We start from the raw sequence: 19,736 nt of genomic DNA, 5'->3' as shown, positions 1-19,736 counted from the left end.
TTTTAATTTTAAAATAAACGTGGAATTTAATAAGAAATAAATAAAAAAAAAATTATGTATATAATTTATGATAAATTTATTGAAGTGATTATAATTGACTTCTTTTAGATTTATCCATATATTCATAAATGGTTTGAATTTAAAAATAAAACGCGCAATTTAATAAGATGATAAATTAATTTCAACATTTTTTATATAATTGACTTATTTTTTATATGTATCCCCATATTATAAATTATCAACTTCAGGAGATGTGTCACTAATTAGGCTATGCTCATCTTCTGGAGAGATGTTATCTGTACCAATTAAGCTATTCGTTCAACCTGAGAAGAGTTGCAAACCAAACCAATGTGGGGGGTGTATGGTGGTAGGGCTCTAGTTCAGGTTGGATACCGGTACATGGTGAAGAACAACTACAGAGACACTACCTACTGGAGATGCTGTGATAAAGACTGCCCTGCAACCATCAACATTACCAAGGATATTCCTGTAAAATTCGGTCATCAACACAACCACCCACCCAACCATTTCCAGGGGGAAGTTCAGAAGATAATGAACAGCATAAAGAAGAGGTGTAGGAAGAAACTCGAACCCATACCCGGCATCTACGACGAAGAAGTATCCAAACTATACAGACACAAGACTGGGCAGCTGACAGACCACTACAACGGCGACATCGACTACATCAACTATGGCGACCGAGCAACATATTTATTACATATGGAGTGAAAAACAACATAGTTACATAAAGTTCTGTTAACAATGTATCATCCTGGCTATAAATTCAACTTTTGTTATACAGTGCAAATAGTATACAGAGAAAGTAAACTATTGGTTTATTTATGATATAAATAGTGTTCATTGGTAATGTATGTATGAATGTATATATGGTGCTTATTATATTGTATTTTGAAGATAATATAGTGCTTATTAGTTATCCATTGTACAAGTATCATATCACCAGTAAAAAGTACATATATGTGTGTAATACATTATTTTTAACTTTTTAAAGTTTAGAATATGTTTGAAATATACATGTATATTCACGTATATATGATTTTGTCAATGAAATAATATGTAATTTCATATCTCAAAGTATAACATTAAATTGACATTTTTGTAGTTCTATCACCTATCTACCTGTATTTACCTGTATTTACCTGGATTTTGCAATAAATGAATGAGAGAGATAATTACCTTCTGTGTTTACTAAATAATTAGACCCCTGTGTAAACAAATCCTGTTTCTCCCAAAAAATTTTGATCTAGATTTTCAGTTTTGAGAGAAACAGGATTAAACCATAGAGCTAACCTCTGTATATAGGACAACACAAAAGAACTTACATGCAGCACTAGTGTTAGTCAAAATTTGAAGCGTCAAATTGACGAGCGGCTCAAATTATTTTCTGTGTCAATGCACTGATTTAAGATATTGAAATTATTATAAAATTATATTTGCAAATGAGCTACGAAAAGATAGTACTAAATCCATCTTTAGCCTACTGTACTACAGCTTAGCCTTACTGTTGTTTGTGTTAAAAGGCCATTTACATTCCGAGCAAATATGAATTAAAACAACTATAAACACACATGCGAATATATATCTTTTATTAAAAAGCGCGTTGCGTGCTCATCTCTCAAAAGCGATGACAATAGCTGCTAAAACCTATAGGTATCATTGTTTTCATTAGTAACCTAAATTCTACCTCAACCACAAAAAATATTGTGAAACTGAAATACTTCCGGCCGTTGAAAAGATCATTCATTCCATTATATTACTGAGTTACCGAGATTGTGTGCTGGATGATTTTGGTTATTACATCCTATCAACCTACCAGAGGATGGTACCTGTTCTGTAAGTGATTAAGTCGAGATAGTGTGCTGGATGAGTTTGGTTGATGGAACCTGTCTATTAGTAAGCCGAGATGGTGTTCTGGATGATTTTGGTTATTACATCCTATCAACCTACCAGAGGAGTGTACCTGTTTGAACGGTTTATAGTATCATTTCACTGAAATGTCATATTGTAGGAAACATTGATAGAACATCTTTCTCGGTTCATTATACTTCAGATGGTTCAGTTTCCCTATGTATCCCTGTCCCTAGGCCTGCTCAGCGTCAAACTGGGAGTATGGTACCATTTTAATGAAGAGAATACATCGTTCGAATTGTTGCTTAAATGACGGGATTTTCAACCAATTTTATAAAACAGCAGCTGGATCAATGACGTTTGAATTTAGTCACACATTGTACTGTTGATATTCCAGTCATAGTTCAGAAAATGAGCGGAATACATTGTCAGTCTTCTGGGAATGGATCGACCTCTAACATATCAATTATCTCCTTGTACGTCCTCGCCTTGGAAATGAACTCCTCCTTGCTTATTTTTTCGTCATTGTTCTCGTCGAAATGTTCAAAGAAGTGGTCTGTTAACATTTCCGGTGTGGAATGAGTCGCCGGAAGGTCTGTCAATGTCATACGACAAATTGCCTGAAATTATCAAAATAGAACAATTATGAGTAAAAAAACAATGTTGGTAAAGTGGAACACAAACAATCAGAGGAGTGTTGTGTTGCTGTATTTGAGCCGTTTATAACCGTATATCCCTTAGAAAGGGTCTTAGATTTTATATGTTATTTTAAAAAAATCTTTAATGACGCATTGATGATGGGCCGATACACTTACATGATCATCTGGATTGTAAGGTATATACATACATGAAGAGGGATTTGACACATTTTGTCCCATCTCTCTGTCCTGGGGGTAGACCTAATTTACTTTTTAGCCCACCATCAGCAGATGGTAAAACAAAATGGCCGTCAGTTGGCCATATTGGATTTTCCTTGGTGTCTACTTGTGCCCGGGAAATCAAAATGGCCAACAGGCGGCCATCTCTGATTTTGACAACTGAGATATTTCTCAAGTGACCAACAGCGGCGATCTCTGATTTTGACAACTGAGATATTTCTCAAATGACCAACAGGCGGCCATCTCTGACTTTGACAACTGAGATATTTCTCAAGTGACCAACAGCGGCCATATTTGATTTTGATAACTGAGATATTTCTCAAACTTCATAAGTATATATGAAGGTTCCCTCCTCTCTAGTTGTGCCCATTCAGTTTTGAATCTGTCCAGGTAAACAAAATGGTCGACATACAGCGATTGTTACCTGTATTTCTCAGAAGTTCTTGGATCTTTCTTATATTTCATGTCATGCTATAAGTTTATAAAGAGTAAAAGAGGAAAGAAGGTAAAAGTAGAGAAAAGATCAGTCTTACACAGACCCAGTTATTGGGATTATAACTCTAATCAAATTTGAATCATTTCCAATCAACAAAATGGCCTTATTTCTACCAAAATTGTGATTATACTGGATATGATGCGAACAAATGCTCTTCAGAAATGAAAGGGTCTTGAATTGAATAATTCCAAAAACAAAGAAATAAATTATGTTGCACATTGTTGATATGTTTTCGTAAAAGTTCAACGATAAAATACCACAAGGAATCTACACATTGACATTCAATAAAATAGTGTTTACAATCATCCTTTAATTAACATATACAACATTTATCATTATCTTTCAAGTAAGATTCCATATTGTTATTACACAAGCTCCATATGACATATCAATGCAGCATGGATTTACATAACATCAGGGCCAACAACGCTTAGAGAAATAAATCTGCGGTTGAGATTAATTAAATGTATTTCCCAGCTTTCAGGTTCATACTCGGTAGGATTTCCCACAATCAATAGAAATTAAGAGGTCCAATTATTAGGGGGATGAATATTATACATATTTATTTGGAACTGGGAACTGATTAGAGAAGTTGTGGATGATGATATAATGTAGTTATATTTAGAAAATGCAAGTACTTTTGATAAATCAGCAGGAATAAATCCTGTTGCTGCAGAAGATAGCTTCAGCACAATGATGGACTTTTTATCGTTTAATATATTTCATATGTACTATATTCACTCATATAAGATAATGTATTATATATTTACATCGAACATGTATAGCATCTCTTCCTTGGTAATGTAACCGTCCCCGTTCCTGTCGTACATTCTGAAGGCCCAATCAAGCTTCTGCTCCTCATCCAAAGGGGACCCAGACACGTACATTCCTAACATAAACTCCTTGAAATCCACACGTCCATTGCCGTTGGTGTCAAACACACGGAACACTTGTTCAGCGAAACGGGTCGTCTCGCCCACAAACGTCTTGCTATATACCTTAATGAAGGCTTCCATTGGTAGAGCTGACTCGCCTTTAGATAGGGACGCTTTGAAATCATCATACCATGACTCTATCTCCTCATTAGTGTATTCATGTGATATAACATCTCGTAACTCCTTCATGGTCTTTGGACTCGGTGAGCTGCTTTTGTTCCCCATGACACTGCGATCGGAGAAGACAATCGTCGGCACAATGAAAAGCAAAAACAAATATATATCATATTACTTTCATAACCTTAGTCATAAAGTATTTATTTCATTGATTTCCGATACATTTTCGAATAAAATGGTTGTTCTTTATCGATCCAAGGTTTCTATGAAAGAAACGTCTTTAATTAGGAGGCTTATGTCAACAATTATTGAAATAACTAGCAGCTTACAATCAAAATTGAAACAAAAGAAAATGCTCTACTCCCTTATACCGATTTCAAAAGCAGATTTATCGATTTAAATGACATTTTTGTGGTTGTTGTATAAAACATCTAATAATTTGATCCTCATCTGACACCATTATTACATTTCCCATTTGTACAAGGAGTTAGGTTCTATACTCAGGAAGACAATACCTACTCATTATTCGTTAGTTTGGAAAACTGTCAAGATGTTGGTTAATGAGAAAGATACGGATCTACCTCGTTTATATCGGATTACTACACTTCATCATAACTGGGTCTTTATATAAGCTTCTTACTACCATTAAATCAGGGTTGCAGCTCTGGAATTAACGTAAGGCAACATTCGATCCTTCTATCAAAACATTTGAATAGCCACTCTTTTCACTACCTTTCCTCATTCCAAGTGAGAGGAACAACCTGTTATTCCGGAAATAAGTTGAACTTAATGGCGTTATTGACGCTTCAATATCATATCTTTACTTATAACGTAACCAGTATCATGATAAACTCGATAGTTTAAATTTCCCAATGGGTAATTCCCTTTTCTATATAGCAAGACTGAAAAATAACAAACGATGGACATTTCCATAGATACTGGTTGATGAAGACCATAACAGTTTATGATATAACTGGGTAATATTTTATTATCTTCTGTAATATGATACATGTATCAGACATTTTGATGATCTTACCAGGTAATGTTATTATGCCGACTGCATAACTATTTACATGTAACGTTTTTGCAATACTTTTATTTTATTGGTAAAAATGTTTATCAAATATATATCAACATTGTATGGACTAATTAATATGTTATAGCTAACACATGATGCTTTACATGATATTTTACTAACAAAGAACCATATGGAAGATTTGTCTTTGGCTAAACATGTATCTTATCATCAATAGATATGACCTAGATTTGTATGACGTTTGTCGTCCATGATGGCTGAAGATCTTACCCTTCCGGAACGTTTGGTCGTATTCTCCTCGTACTTTCTAAAGCTTCTTACGAAAATGAGTGTTTTCATATTTCACCTCGTTTTCATTAGTTATAATGATTGTTTTCTTTTCATGTCAGTTTCGCGGATGAAAAAAGAATAAATAGATAAGTTTGAATCGAACAAAAATGGCTATTGGGGATTGAGAACTCATCAAAGCTTATCATACAGTACCTGTAGATTAGTAATATGCTATTTTTACTAGCAAAGTAGAAATAAAGTGCCCCGTTAATACATCGTGTATTACTTGGTAATGTGTGTGATTGGCTAGGTCAACTTTTAAGTCAACGAAAGATAACCATGGTATTAACTGTAATGAAATATTCAACGATATAGCTTATGCCAAGTAGCATACCACAATGGACTTGGCCCATTTTGATGGCCACAGAAGAGAAATAAATAATAGAATAATGATTGAGGTGCGTTGAGCAGCTTTATATTTTGTGTTGACAGAATTGCTCGGTTTATATCCGGAGTACATACTGATCTAATTACCAATCCCTGCTCCTATAGTTAACATCGTCAGATCATTATACCGATACCAGAGCTACCGATTTCTTTGTGATGTGACTTGCTATTGTATTTGTGTAAGCATCGCGTTACAGCTGCCGTGATCACAGTAGATGTCCTCTGTCTGTGACGTCGACACACATTAACACATTCCAGGGCATTAGGTTACGTCTTTACAATTGGTGGTCCAACTTAATAGTCCTTTAACTGCAGACTCGACAGTCAGGTGAAATGTATATAGTAAATAAAACTATTATGTTTAAAACTATCACTAGTGTGCAAATATTTCATACCATATATATATAAACTAATCTTATTCTTAAATGTTCACAAAATATCTCGTATATTAGAAAGTCTATGGAAGATGTGCAACTCTTTTTTATGATGCAGCATCTGTTATCTTTGTTTCCTTGTGTGAGGTGTGTTATCCTTGTTTCTACCACAATACCCTGTGTTATTCAACTCTCAGACCATCAGTTAATCATTACAGCTGTTGATTAACAATCTGTTTATACCACGCGCGGAAATTATGGAATTTATGGAATTTATTTCACACGAGTAAGTTATTTTTTAAAAGTTGCAAAAAACACTCGCTAAAGCTCGTGTCTTTTGTAACTTTTAAAAAATAACTTATTAGTGTGGAATAAATTCCATATCCAACAACCACTCGTTGTGTAACCTTTATTTCTTTGTGTGAGGCGTGTTATCATTGTTTCCCTGTGTGATGTGTGTTATCCTTGTTTCCTTGTGTGGGGTGTGTTATCCTTGTTTCCTTGTGTGATGTGTGTTGTCCTTGTTTCTTATGTAAGATGTGTTATCCTTGTTTCCTTGTGTGAGATGTGTTATCCTTGTTTCCATGTGTGAGGTGTGTTACCCTTGTTCCTTATGTGATTTGTGTTATCCTTGTTTCCTTGTGTGAGGTGTGTTATCCTTATTTCTTTGTGTGAGGTGTGTTATCCTTGTTTCTTTGTGTGAGGTGTGTTATCCTTGTTTCCTTGTGTGATGTGTGTTATCCTTGTTTGTTTGTGTGATGTGTGCTATCCTTGTTTCCTTGTGTGAGGTGTGTTATCCTTGTTTCCTTGTGTGAGGTGTGTTGTCCTTGTTTCCTTGTGTGAGGTGTGTTATCCTTGTTTCCTTGTGTGAGGTGTGTTATCCTTGTTTCCTTGTGTGAGGTGTGTTATCCTTGTTTCCTTGTGTGAGGTGTGTTATCCTTGTTTCTTTGTGTGAGGTGTGTTATCCTTGTTTCTTTGTGTGAGATGTGTTATCCTTGTTTCTTTGTGTGATTTGTGTTGTCCTTGTTTCCTTGTGTGATGTGTGTTATCCTTGTTTCCATGTGTGGGGTGTGTTATCCTTGTTTCCTTGTGTGAGGTGTGTTATCCTTGTTTCCTTGTGTGAGGTGTGTTATCCTTGTTTCTTTGTGTGAGGTGTGTTATCCTTGTTTCTTTGTGTGAGATGTGTTATCCTTGTTTCTTTGTGTGATTTGTGTTGTCCTTGTTTCCTTGTGTGATGCGGGTTACCCATGTTTCCTTGTGTGATGTGTGTTATCCTTGTTTCCATGTGTGGGGTGTGTTATCCTTGTTCCTTATGTGATTTGTGTTATCCTTGTTTCCTTGTGTGAGGTGTGTTATCCTTATTTCTTTGTGTGAGGTGTGTTATCCTTTTTTCTTTGTGTGAGGTGTGTTATCTTTTGTTTCCTTGTGTGAGGTGTGTTATCCTTGTTTCCTTGTGTGGGGTGTGTTATCCTTGTTTCCTTGTGTGGGGTGTGTTATCCTTGTTTCCTTGTGTGATGTGTGTTGTCCTTGTTTCTTATGTAAGATGTGTTATCCTTGTTTCCTTGTGTGAGATGTGTTATCCTTGTTTCCATGTGTGAGGTGTGTTACCCTTGTTCCTTATGTGATTTGTGTTATCCTTGTTTCCTTGTGTGAGGTGTGTTATCCTTATTTCTTTGTGTGAGGTGTGTTATCCTTGTTTCCTTGTGTAAGGTGTGTTATCCTTGTTTCCTTGTGTGATGTGTGTTATCCTTGTTTGTTTGTGTGATGTGTGTTATCCTTGTTTCCTTGTGTCAGGTGTGTTATCCTTGTTTCCTTGTGTGATGTGTGTTATCCTTGTTTCCTTATGTGAGGTGTTATCCTTGTTTCCTTGTGTGATGTGTGTTATCCTTGTTTTCTTGTGTGATGTGTGTTATCCTTGTTTTCTTGTGTTAGTTGTGTTACCCTTATTTATTTTGTAACTTGTATAACCCTTATTTATTTTGTAACTTGTATAACCCTTATTTACATATTTAAGTTGTATAACCCTTATTTACTTATATTACTTGTATTACCCTTATTTACCTATGTAAATTGTATTACCGTTATTTACCTATTTAAGTTGTATAACCCTTATTTACTTATGTAACTTGTATTACCCTCATTTACCTATGTCAATTGTTTTACCGTTATTTAATTATATAAGTTGTGCTACCCATATTTACTTTTGTAACTTGTGTAACCTTTATTTACTTATGTAACTTGTATTACCCTTATTTACGTATGTAAGTTGTATAACCCTTATTTACGTATGTAAGTTGTGTTACCCTTATTTACGTATGTAACTTGTATAATCCTAATCTACTTATATAAATTTTACTACCCTCATTTACCTATGTAAGTTGTATAACCGTTATTTACTTTTATCCTTGTTTTCTTGTGTGAAGTGTATTGCCCTTGTTTCCTCGTGTGGGATGTGTTATCATTGTTTCCCTCTGTAAATTGTATTACCTTTATTTACCTATGTAAATTGTATTACCCTTGTTTACCTATGTAAGTTGTATGACCCTTATCTAATTATATAAGTTATGTTACCATTATTTACCTATAAAAGTTGTGTTACCCTCCAATCCTTTTGTAAGTTGTGTTACCCTCCATTTCTTATTCAAGTTGTGTTACCCTTCATTCCTTATGTAAGTTGTGTAACCCTTCAATCCTTTTGTAAGTTGTGTTACCCTCCATTCCTTATGTAAGTTGTGTTACCCTCCATTTCTTATGTAAGTTGTGTTACCCTCCAGTCCTTATGTAAGTTGTGTTACCCTCCATTCCTTATGTTAGTTGTGTTACCCTCCATTCCTTATGTAGGTTGTGTTACCCTCCATTCCTTATGTAAGTTGTGTTACCCTCCATTTCTTATGTAAGTTGTGTTACCCTCCATTCCTTATGTTAGTTTTGTTACCCTCCATTCCTTATGTAAGTTGTGTTACCCTCCATTGGTTATGTAAGTTGTGTTACCCTCCATTCCTGATGTAAGTTGTGTTACCCTCCATTCCTGATGTAAGTTGTGTTACCCTCCATTTCTTATGTAAGTTGTGTTACCCTCCATTCCTTATGTAAGTTGTGTTACCCTCCATTCCTTATGTAAGTTGTGTTACCCTCCATTCCTTATGTAAGTTGTGTTACCCTCCAGTCCTTATGAAGGTTGTGTTACCCTCCGTTCCTTATGTAAGTTGTGTTACCCTCCATTTCTTATGTATGTTGTGTTACCCTCCATTCCTTATGTAAGTTGTGTTACCCTCCATTCATTATGTAAGTTGTGTTACCCTCCATTCCTTATGTTAGTTGTGTTACCCTCCATTCCTTATGTAACTTGTGTTACCCTCCGTTCCTTATGTTAGTTGTGTTACTCATCATTCCTTTTGTTAGTTGTGTTACCCTCCATTCCTTATGTTAGTTGTGTTACCCTCCATTCCTGATGTAAGTTGTGTTACCCTCCATTCCTTATGTAAGCTGTGTTACCCTCCATTCCTTATGTAAGTTGTGTTACCCTCCATTCCTTATGTAAGTTGTGTTACCCTCCATTCCTGATGTAAGTTGTGTTACCCTCCATTCCTTATGTAAGTTGTGTTACCCTCCATTCCTTTTGTAAGCTGTGTTAGCCTCCAATCCTTATGTAAGTTGTGTTACCCTCCATTCCTTATGTAAGCTGTGTTACCCTCCGTTCCTTATGTTAGTTGTGTTACTCATCATTCCTTTTGTTAGTTGTGTTACCCTCCATTCCTTATGTAAGCTGTGTTACCCTCCAATCCTTATGTAAGTTGTGTTACCCTCCATTCCTTATGTTAGTTGTGTTACCCTCCATTCCTTATGTAAGTTGTGTTACCCTCCATTCCTTATGTTAGTTGTGTTACCCTCCATTCCTTATGTAAGTTGTGTTACCCTCCATTCCTTATGTAAGTTGTGTTACCCTCCATTCCTTATGTAAGTTGTGTTACCCTCCATTCCTTATGTAAGTTGTGTTACCCTCCATTCCTTATGTAAGTTGTGTTACCCTCCATTCCTTATGTTAGTTGTGTTACCCTCCATTCCTTATGTAAGCTGTGTTACCCTCCATTCCTTATGTAAGTTGTGTTACCCTCCATTTCTTATGTAAGTTGTGTTACCCTCCATTCCTTATGTAAGTTGTGTTACCCTCCATTCCTTATGTTAGTTGTGTTACCCTCCATTCCTTATGTAGGTTGTGTTACCCTCCATTCCTTATGTAAGTTGTGTTACTCATCATTCCTTTTGTTAGTTGTGTTATATATAGTTTATCTTATTCAAATTTTGGAAAGGATGTGAAGTAACATTTCGTTTGATACCAAGATTAGAAATGACAAGCATTATATATCAATAATAATGAAAGATATAAATGAATTAGAGAAACATGTTCCGTCTTTGTCTACTAGTACTTCGCTATATGTAAGACTACGTTAACGGTTTAGGTTATATGATGTACATCCATGTAAGATCCAACCATTAATCATATTACAGTCCCGACATTTAATACAAGTAATCGCCACATCAACACGCTAAACCTACCTGTAGTACCGATATGTGGTCGACAAGGGATGTTCCACGGGCGCTAGTCTGAGCTGTGACTATGTCGGTCTCACTCACAGTATGATGTCTGTCGCTGATGAATTTCCTGGTATAAATATAAATGAAACAGTTAAATAGTTGTGTGAATCGTGTCTCCGCGGTAAGGGTATCTGATACCCGGATATGTTCTCCTTAGCTATATAGACGTTTGGGTTTTTTTCTGTGACGTTCCTTGTATAATGCAGTTTTTCGGTGACACAATACAGAGGATTTATTATGTAACCGTTTCATTTGTTTTGTCTATATACGATCGTTTTTAATTTGGATATGTCTTGTTGAGGGGGCGAATTTCCTCGAAAACTCGACAATTTTCTTGTCTGTATTGTCGCTATTACTTCACTGATCATACAGCTATATATAGTCATTTTGTGGAGAAAACACCGGAATTTTGCGTGATGAATTTTGACAAACGTCTTCAGTTGTTCCTCATTCATTAAACTATGTTTAAACAGTTGGTTAGTATTGGTGTACAACGCTATTGTGTTTACGCGCTCAGAAAAGAAAACCTGCTTTATCGTTTAAATACTTGTTTAATTGCTAAGAGATGTTTTTCGTTTGCCGGGTTTTACTAGGTCATTTTTAGGCGCGGTTTCCTTGTAGTAGTTGTTGGCTATCTCACTGTTAGTTTGAGGCGCGGTTTCTTTGTAGTAGTTGGTGGCTATCTCGCTTTTATTTTGAGACACGGTTTCCTAGTAGTAGTTGGTGGCTATCTAACTGTCATTTTGAGGCGTGGTTTCCTTGTAGTAGTTGTTGGCTATCTCATTGTCAGTTTGAGGCGCGGTTTCTTTGTAGTAGTTGGTGGCTATCTAACTGTCATTTTGAGGCGTGGTTTCCTTGTAGTAGTTGGTGGCAATCTCGCTTTCATTTTGAGACACGGTTTCCTAGTAGTAGTTGGTGGCTATCTCACTGTCATTTTGAGGCGTGGTTTCCTTGTAGTAGTTGGTGGCTATCTCGCTTTCATTTTGAGACACGGTTTCCTAGTAGTAGTTGGTGGCTATCTCACTGTCATTTTGAGGCGTGGTTTCCTTGTAGCAGTTGGTTTCTATAGCACTGTCATTTTGAGTAATTATTTCAGTTATCAGTGACGTGGCCTGTGTTGTTTTAGTAAATAGTAATTATTCCAGTTATCAGTGACGTGGCCTGTGTTGTTTTAGTAAATATAAATTATTCCAGTTATCAGTGTCATGACCTGTGTTGTTTTAGTAAACAGTAATTACTCCAGTTATCAGTGTCATGACCTGTGTTGTTTTAGTAAATAGTTATTATTCCAGTTATCAGTGTCATGACCTGTGTTGTTTTAGTAAATATTAATTATTCCAGCTATCAGTGTCATGACCTGTGTTGTTTTAGTAAACAGTAATTATTCCAGTTATCAGTGTCATGACCTGTGTTGTTTTAGTAATATTAATTATTCCAGCTATCAGTGTCATGACCTGTGTTGTTTTAGTAAATAGTAATTATTCCAGTTATCAGTGACGTGGCCTGTGTTGTTTTAGTAAATATTAATTATTCCAGCTATCAGTGTCATGACCTGTGTTGTTTTAGTAAATAGTAATTATTCCAGTTATCAGTGACGTGGCCTGTGTTGTTTTAGTAAATATTAATTATTCCAGCTATCAGTGTCATGGCCTGTGTTGTTTTAGTAAACAGTAATTATTCCAGCTAATAGTGTCGTGACCTGTGTTGTTTTAGTAAACAATAATTATTCCAGCTATCAGTGTCGTGACCTGTGTTGTTTTAGTAAACAGTAATTATTCCAGCTATCAATGACGTGACCTGTGTTGTTTTAGTAAACAGTAATTATTCCAGTTATCAGTGTCATGACCTGTGTTGTTTTAGTAAATATTAATTATTCCAGCTATCAGTGTCATGACCTGTGTTGTTTTAGTAAATAGTAATTATTCCAGTTATCAGTGTCATGACCTGTGTTGTTTTAGTAATATTAATTATTCCAGCTATCAGTGTCATGACCTGTGTTGTTTTAGTAAATAGTAATTATTCCAGTTATCAGTGACGTGGCCTGTGTTGTTTTAGTAAATATTAATTATTCCAGCTATCAGTGTCATGACCTGTGTTGTTTTAGTAAATAGTAATTATTCCAGTTATCAGTGACGTGGCCTGTGTTGTTTTAGTAAATATTAATTATTCCAGCTATCAGTGTCATGGCCTGTGTTGTTTTAGTAAACAGTAATTATTCCAGCTAATAGTGTCGTGACCTGTGTTGTTTTAGTAAACAATAATTATTCCAGCTATCAGTGTCGTGACCTGTGTTGTTTTAGTAAACAGTAATTATTCCAGCTATCAATGACGTGACCTGTGTTGTTTTAGTAAACAGTAATTATTCCAGTTATCAGTGTCATGACCTGTGTTGTTTTAGTAAATAGTTATTATTCCAGCTATCAGTGACGTGACCTGTGTTGTTTTAGTAAACGGTAATTATTCCAGCTATCAGTGTCATGACCTGTGTTGTTTTAGTAAATAATAATTATTCCAGCTATCAGTGTCGTGACCGTGTTGTTTTAGTAAGCAGTAATTATTCCAGCTATCAGTGTCATGACCTGCGTTGTTTTAGTAAACAGTAATTATTCCAGCTATCACTGTCGTGACCTGTTTTGTTTTAGTAAATAGTAATTATTAGACTCTGGCTAACCTTTTCTTCTACATGTGTCTTACTTAAAATCCCAAAGGTTGGCTAGACTTGAAGACAACATACACTTGCATGTTACCCTAGTATTATCGTTATGACGAGGTGATCGACACATTGTATTCAATATCGGGGTCAATATCGGGGTCAATGTCGGTTCTACGCAATATTTCAATGTCAGAAGAAGGATTAAAGTCGCCATTATATCTACCCTTTGTATATTTTTAGAATTTGAAGTCATACTATTTAAATTCAAATTATTATGTATTTCATCAAATGCACATTTAAAAGTAAGGTGACCTAACCGATAATTTTCAGTATTTACACAATGATATCACGTATTTACGAACTAGGAAGTTCGGTATAGTGTTGGCCTCCTCTTTTGATCACCGACAAATAACGCCTCTAAAACCTATACCATATAAAATTATGGCATGGCTTTTATGGACAAATTTCGTTTGTACCCATGTGTAACCCATGTGTTACCCATATCAATACATTTATGAACAAGAGAGCATGTAAACGAGTTTTCTGTGTAAAAATATGAACCCACGTAATACCCATGTGTTATTTATGTGATACCTATGTCAATATCAACCAGAGTGTGAATGAACCTTTTTTAAATCGCTTTTAAAATGCTCAGGCATCATGTAGTTAGTATTTATTCGTGATTATGAGTACATGTATATCGCCATCCGCTAGACATTTTCAAAAACCAGTGGATTTAAATTCATCATATTGGGCTGAAAACATGTCGAAATGAATGCTCAAGCAAAGGTTTACGAAATCCAAAACTTCGGCTTATATTAAATCGCATTGGCCACACTTGTCATGATGACGTCTGGTAAAGATTATAGATAAACAGATATACTGTACACCAGTGTCTGACCTGATAAACAGATATACTGTACACCAGTGTCTGACCTGATAAACAGATATACTGTACACCAGTGTCTGACCTGATAAACAGATATACTGTACACCAGTGTCTGACCTGATCAACAGATATACTGTACACCAGTGTCTGACCTGATAAATAGATATAATGTACACCAGTGTCTGACCTGATAAACAGATATACTGTACACCAGTGTCTGACCTGATCAACAGATATACTGTACACCAGTGTCTGACCTGATCAACAGATATACTGTACACCAGTGTCTGACCTGATCAACAGATATACTGTACACCAGTGTCTGACCCAATAAACAGATATACTGTACACCAGTGTCTGACCTGATCAACAGATATACTGTACACCAGTGTCTGACCTGATAAACAGATATACTGTACACCAGTGTCTGACCTGATCAACAGATATACGGTACACCAGTGTCTGACCTGATAGACAGATATACTGTACACCAGTGTCTGACCTGATAAACAGATATACTGTACACCAGTGTCTGACCTGATAACAGATATACTGTACACCAGTGTCTGACCTGATAAACAGATATACTGTACACCAGTGTCTGACCTGATAAACAGATATACTGTACACCAGTGTCTGACCTGATAAACAGATATACTGTACACCAGTGTCTGACCTGATAAACAGATATACTGTACACCAGTGTCTGACCTGATAAACAGATATACCGTACACCAATGTCTGACCTGATAAAAGATATACTGTACACCAGTGTCTGACCTGATAAACAGATATACTGTACACCAGTGTCTTACCTGATAAACAAATATACTGTACACCAGTGTCTGACCTGATAAACAGATATACTGTACACCAGTGTCTGACCTGATAAACAGATATACTGTACACCAGTGTCTGACCTGATAAACAGATATACTGTACACCAGTGTCTGACCTGATAAACAGATATACTGTACACCAGTGTCTGACCTGATAAACAGATATACTGTACACCAGTGTCTGACCTGATCAACAGATATACTGTACACCAGTGTCTGACCTGATAAACAGATATACTGTACACCAGTGTCTGACCTGATAAACAGATATACTGTACACCAGTGTCTGACCTGATAAACAGATATACTGTACACCAGTGTCTGACCTGATAAACAGATATACTGTACACCAGTGTCTGACCTGATAAACAGATATACTGTACACCAGTGTCTGACCTGATAAACAGATATACTGTACACCAGTGTCTGACCTGATAAACAGATATACTGTACACCAGTGTCTGACCTGATAAACAGATATACTGTACACCAGTGTCTGACCTGATAAACAGATATACTGTACACCAGTGTCTGACCTGATAAACAGATATACTGTACACCAGTGTCTGACCTGATAAACAGATATACTGTACACCAGTGTCTGACCTGATAAACAGATATACTGTACACCAGTGTCTGACCTGATCAACAGATATACTGTACACCAGTGTCTGACCTGATAAACAGATATACTGTACACCAGTGTCTGACCTGATAAACAGATATACTGTACACCAGTGTCTGACCTGATAAACAGATATACTGTACACCAGTGTCTGACCTGATAAACAGATATACCGTACACCAGTGTCTGACCTGATAAACAGATATACCGTACACCAGTGTCTGACCTGATAAACAGATATACCGTACACCAGTGTCTGACCTGATAGACAGATATACCGTACACCAGTGTCTGACCTGATAAACAGATATACTGTACACCAGTGTCTGACCTGATAAACAGATATACTGTACACCAGTGTCTGACCTGATAAACAGATATACTGTACACCAGTGTCTGACCTGATAAACAGATATACTGTACACCAGTGTCTGACCTGATAAACAGATATACTGTACACCAGTGTCTGACCTAATAAACAGATATACTGTACACCAGTGTCTGACCTGATAAACAGATATACTGTACACCAGTGTCTGACCTGATAAACAGATATACTGTACACCAGTGTCTGACCTGATAAAAAGATATACTGTACACCAGTGTCTGACCTGATCAACAGATATACTGTACACCAGTGTCTGACCTGATAAACAGATATACTGTACACCAGTGTCTGACCTGATAAACAGATATATTATACACCAGTGTCTGACCTGATAAACAGATATACTGTACACCAGTGTCTGACCTGATAAACAGATATACTGTACACCAGTGTCTGACCTGATAAACAGATATACTGTACACCAGTGTCTGACCTGATAAACAGATATACTGTACACCAGTGTCTGACCTGATAAACAGATATACTTTACACCAGTGTCTGACCTGATAAACAGATATACTGTACACCAGTGTCTGACCTGATAAACAGATATACTGTACACCAGTGTCTGACCTGATCAACAGATATACTGTACACCAGTGTCTGACCTGATAAACAGATATACTATACACCATTGTCTGACCTGATAAACATATATACTGTACACCAGTGTCTGACCTGATCAACAGATATACTGTACACCAGTGTCTGACCTGATCAACAGATATACGGTACACCAGTGTCTGACCTGATAGACAGATATACTGTACACCAGTGTCTGACCTGATAAACAGATATACTGTACACCAGTGTCTGACCTGATAGACAGATATACTGTACACCAGTGTCTGACCTGATCAACAGATATACTGTACACCAGTGTCTGTCCTGATAAACAGATATACTATACACCAATGTCTGACCTGATAAACAGATATACTGTACACCAGTGTCTGACCTGATCAACAGATATACTGTACACCAGTGTCTGACCTGATAAACAGATATACGGTACACCAGTGTCTGACCTGATAGACAGATATACTGTACACCAGTGTCTGACCTGATAAACAGATATACTGTACACCAGTGTCTGACCTGATAGACAGATATACTGTACACCAGTGTCTGACCTGATAAACAGATATACTGTACACCAGTGTCTGACCTGAAAAAACAGATATACTGTACACCAGTGTCTGACCTGATAAACAGATATACTGTACACCAGTGTCTGACCTGATAAACAGATATATTATACACCAGTGTCTGACCTGATAAACAGATATACTGTACACCAGTGTCTGACCTGATAAACAGATATACTGTACACCAGTGTCTGACCTGATAAACAGATATACTGTACACCAGTGTCTGACCTGATAAACAGATATACTGTACACCAGTGTCTGACCTGATAAACAGATATACTGTACACCAGTGTCTGACCTGATAAACAGATATACTGTACACCAGTGTCTGACCTGATAAACAGATATACTGTACACCAGTGTCTGACCTGATAAACAGATATACTGTACACCAGTGTCTGACCTGATAAACAGATATACTGTACACCAGTGTCTGACCTGATAAACAGATATACTGTACACCAGTGTCTGACCTGATAAACAGATATACTGTACACCAGTGTCTGACCTGATAAACAGATATACCGTACACCAGTGTCTGACCTGATAGACAGATATACTGTACACCAGTGTCTGACCTGATAAACAGATATACTGTACACCAGTGTCTGACCTGATAGACAGATATACTGTACACCAGTGTCTGACCTGATAAACAGATATACCGTACACCAGTGTCTGACCTGATAAACAGATATACTGTACACCAGTGTCTGACCTGATAGACAGATATACTGTACACCAGTGTCTGACCTGATAAACAGATATAATGTACACCAGTGTCTGACCTGATAAACATATATACTGTATACCAGTGTCTGACCTGATAAACAGATATACTGTACACCAGTGTCTGACCTGATAAACAGATATACTGTACACCAGTGTCTGACCTGATAAATAGATATACTGTACACCATTGTCTGACCTCATAGACAGATATACTGTACACCAGTGTCTGACCTGATAAACAGATATACTGTACACCAGTGTCTGACCTGATAAACAGATATACTGTACACCAGTGTCTGACCTGATAAACAGATATACTGTACACCAGTGTCTGACCTGATAAACAGATATACTGTACACCAGTGTCTGACCTGATAAACAGATATACTGTACACCAGTGTCTGACCTGATAAACAGATATACCGTACACCAGTGTCTGACCTGATAAACAGATATACCGTACACCAGTGTCTGACCTGATAAACAGATATACTGTACACCAGTGTCTGACCTAATAAACAGATATGTTGTACATCAGTGTCTGACCTGTGTCGTTTTAGTAAACAGTAATTATTCCAGCTATCAGTGTCGTGACCTGCGTTGTTTTAGTAAATAGTAATTATTTCACTCTGGCTTACCTTTTCTTCTACATGTGTCTAACTTAAAATCCCAAAGGTTGGCTAGACTTGAAGACAACATACACTTGCATGTTACCCTAGTATTATCGTTATGACGAGGCGATCGACACATTGTATTCAATATCGGGGTCAATGTCGGGGTCAATATCGGGGTCAATGTCGGTCCTACGCAATATTTCAATGTCAGAAGAAGGATTAAAGTCGCCATTATATCTACCCTTTGTATATTTTTAGAATTTAAAGTCATACTATTTAAATTCAAATCATTATGTATTTCATCAAATGCACATTTAAAAGTAAGCGGACCTAACCGATAATTTTCAGTATTTACACAATGATATCACGTATTTACGAACTAGGAAGTTCGGTATAGTGTTGGCCTCCTCTTTTGATCACCGACAAATAACGCCTCTAAAACCTATACCATATAAAATTATGGCATGGCTTTTATAGACAAATTTCGTTTGTACCCATGTGTAACCCATGTGTTACCCATATCAATACATTTATGAACAAGAGAGCATGTAAACGAGTTTTCTATGTACAAATGTGAACCCACGTAATACCCATGTGATACTCATGTGGTACCCATGTCAATATCAACCAGAGTAAGAATAAACTTTTTTTAAATCGCTTTTCAAATGCTCAGGCATCATGTAGTTAGTATTTATTCGTGATTATGAGTACACGTATATCACCATCCGCTAATCATTTTCAAAAACCAGTGGATTTAAATTCATCATATTGGGCTGAAAACATGTCGAAATGAATGCTCAAGGAAAGGTTTACGAAATCCAAAACTT

General features: G+C 36.5%; 1 protein-coding gene across 3 annotated transcripts; it reads right to left on the bottom strand.

The window, feature by feature from the left end:
- Positions 1-1,590: 1,590 nt before the first annotated feature.
- Positions 1,591-18,968, bottom strand: LOC117325025 (hippocalcin-like protein 1). 3 transcript variants are annotated; one of them, XM_033880922.1, is made up of 4 exons: positions 18,934-18,968; positions 10,980-11,085; positions 4,014-4,407; positions 1,591-2,489 (listed from the first exon to the last, which is right to left on the bottom strand). In XM_033880922.1, exons 3-4 carry the CDS (start codon positions 4,401-4,403, stop codon positions 2,298-2,300), a joined length of 582 nt encoding a protein of 193 aa, XP_033736813.1. In that variant the 5' UTR covers positions 4,404-4,407; positions 10,980-11,085; positions 18,934-18,968; the 3' UTR covers positions 1,591-2,297. The 3 variants fall into 3 exon arrangements, with proteins under 3 accessions (XP_033736813.1, XP_033736814.1, XP_033736812.1); XM_033880923.1 differs by lacking the exon at positions 18,934-18,968 and adding an exon at positions 13,690-13,775; XM_033880921.1 differs by lacking the exon at positions 18,934-18,968 and having other exon boundaries at positions 10,980-11,137.
- Positions 18,969-19,736: the final 768 nt, after the last annotated feature.

This window comes from Pecten maximus, chromosome 4, assembly GCF_902652985.1.
Source record: "Pecten maximus chromosome 4, xPecMax1.1, whole genome shotgun sequence".
Classification (NCBI taxonomy): Eukaryota; Metazoa; Mollusca; class Bivalvia; order Pectinida; family Pectinidae; genus Pecten; species Pecten maximus.
This window is presented reverse-complemented; position numbering and strand designations above follow the sequence as displayed.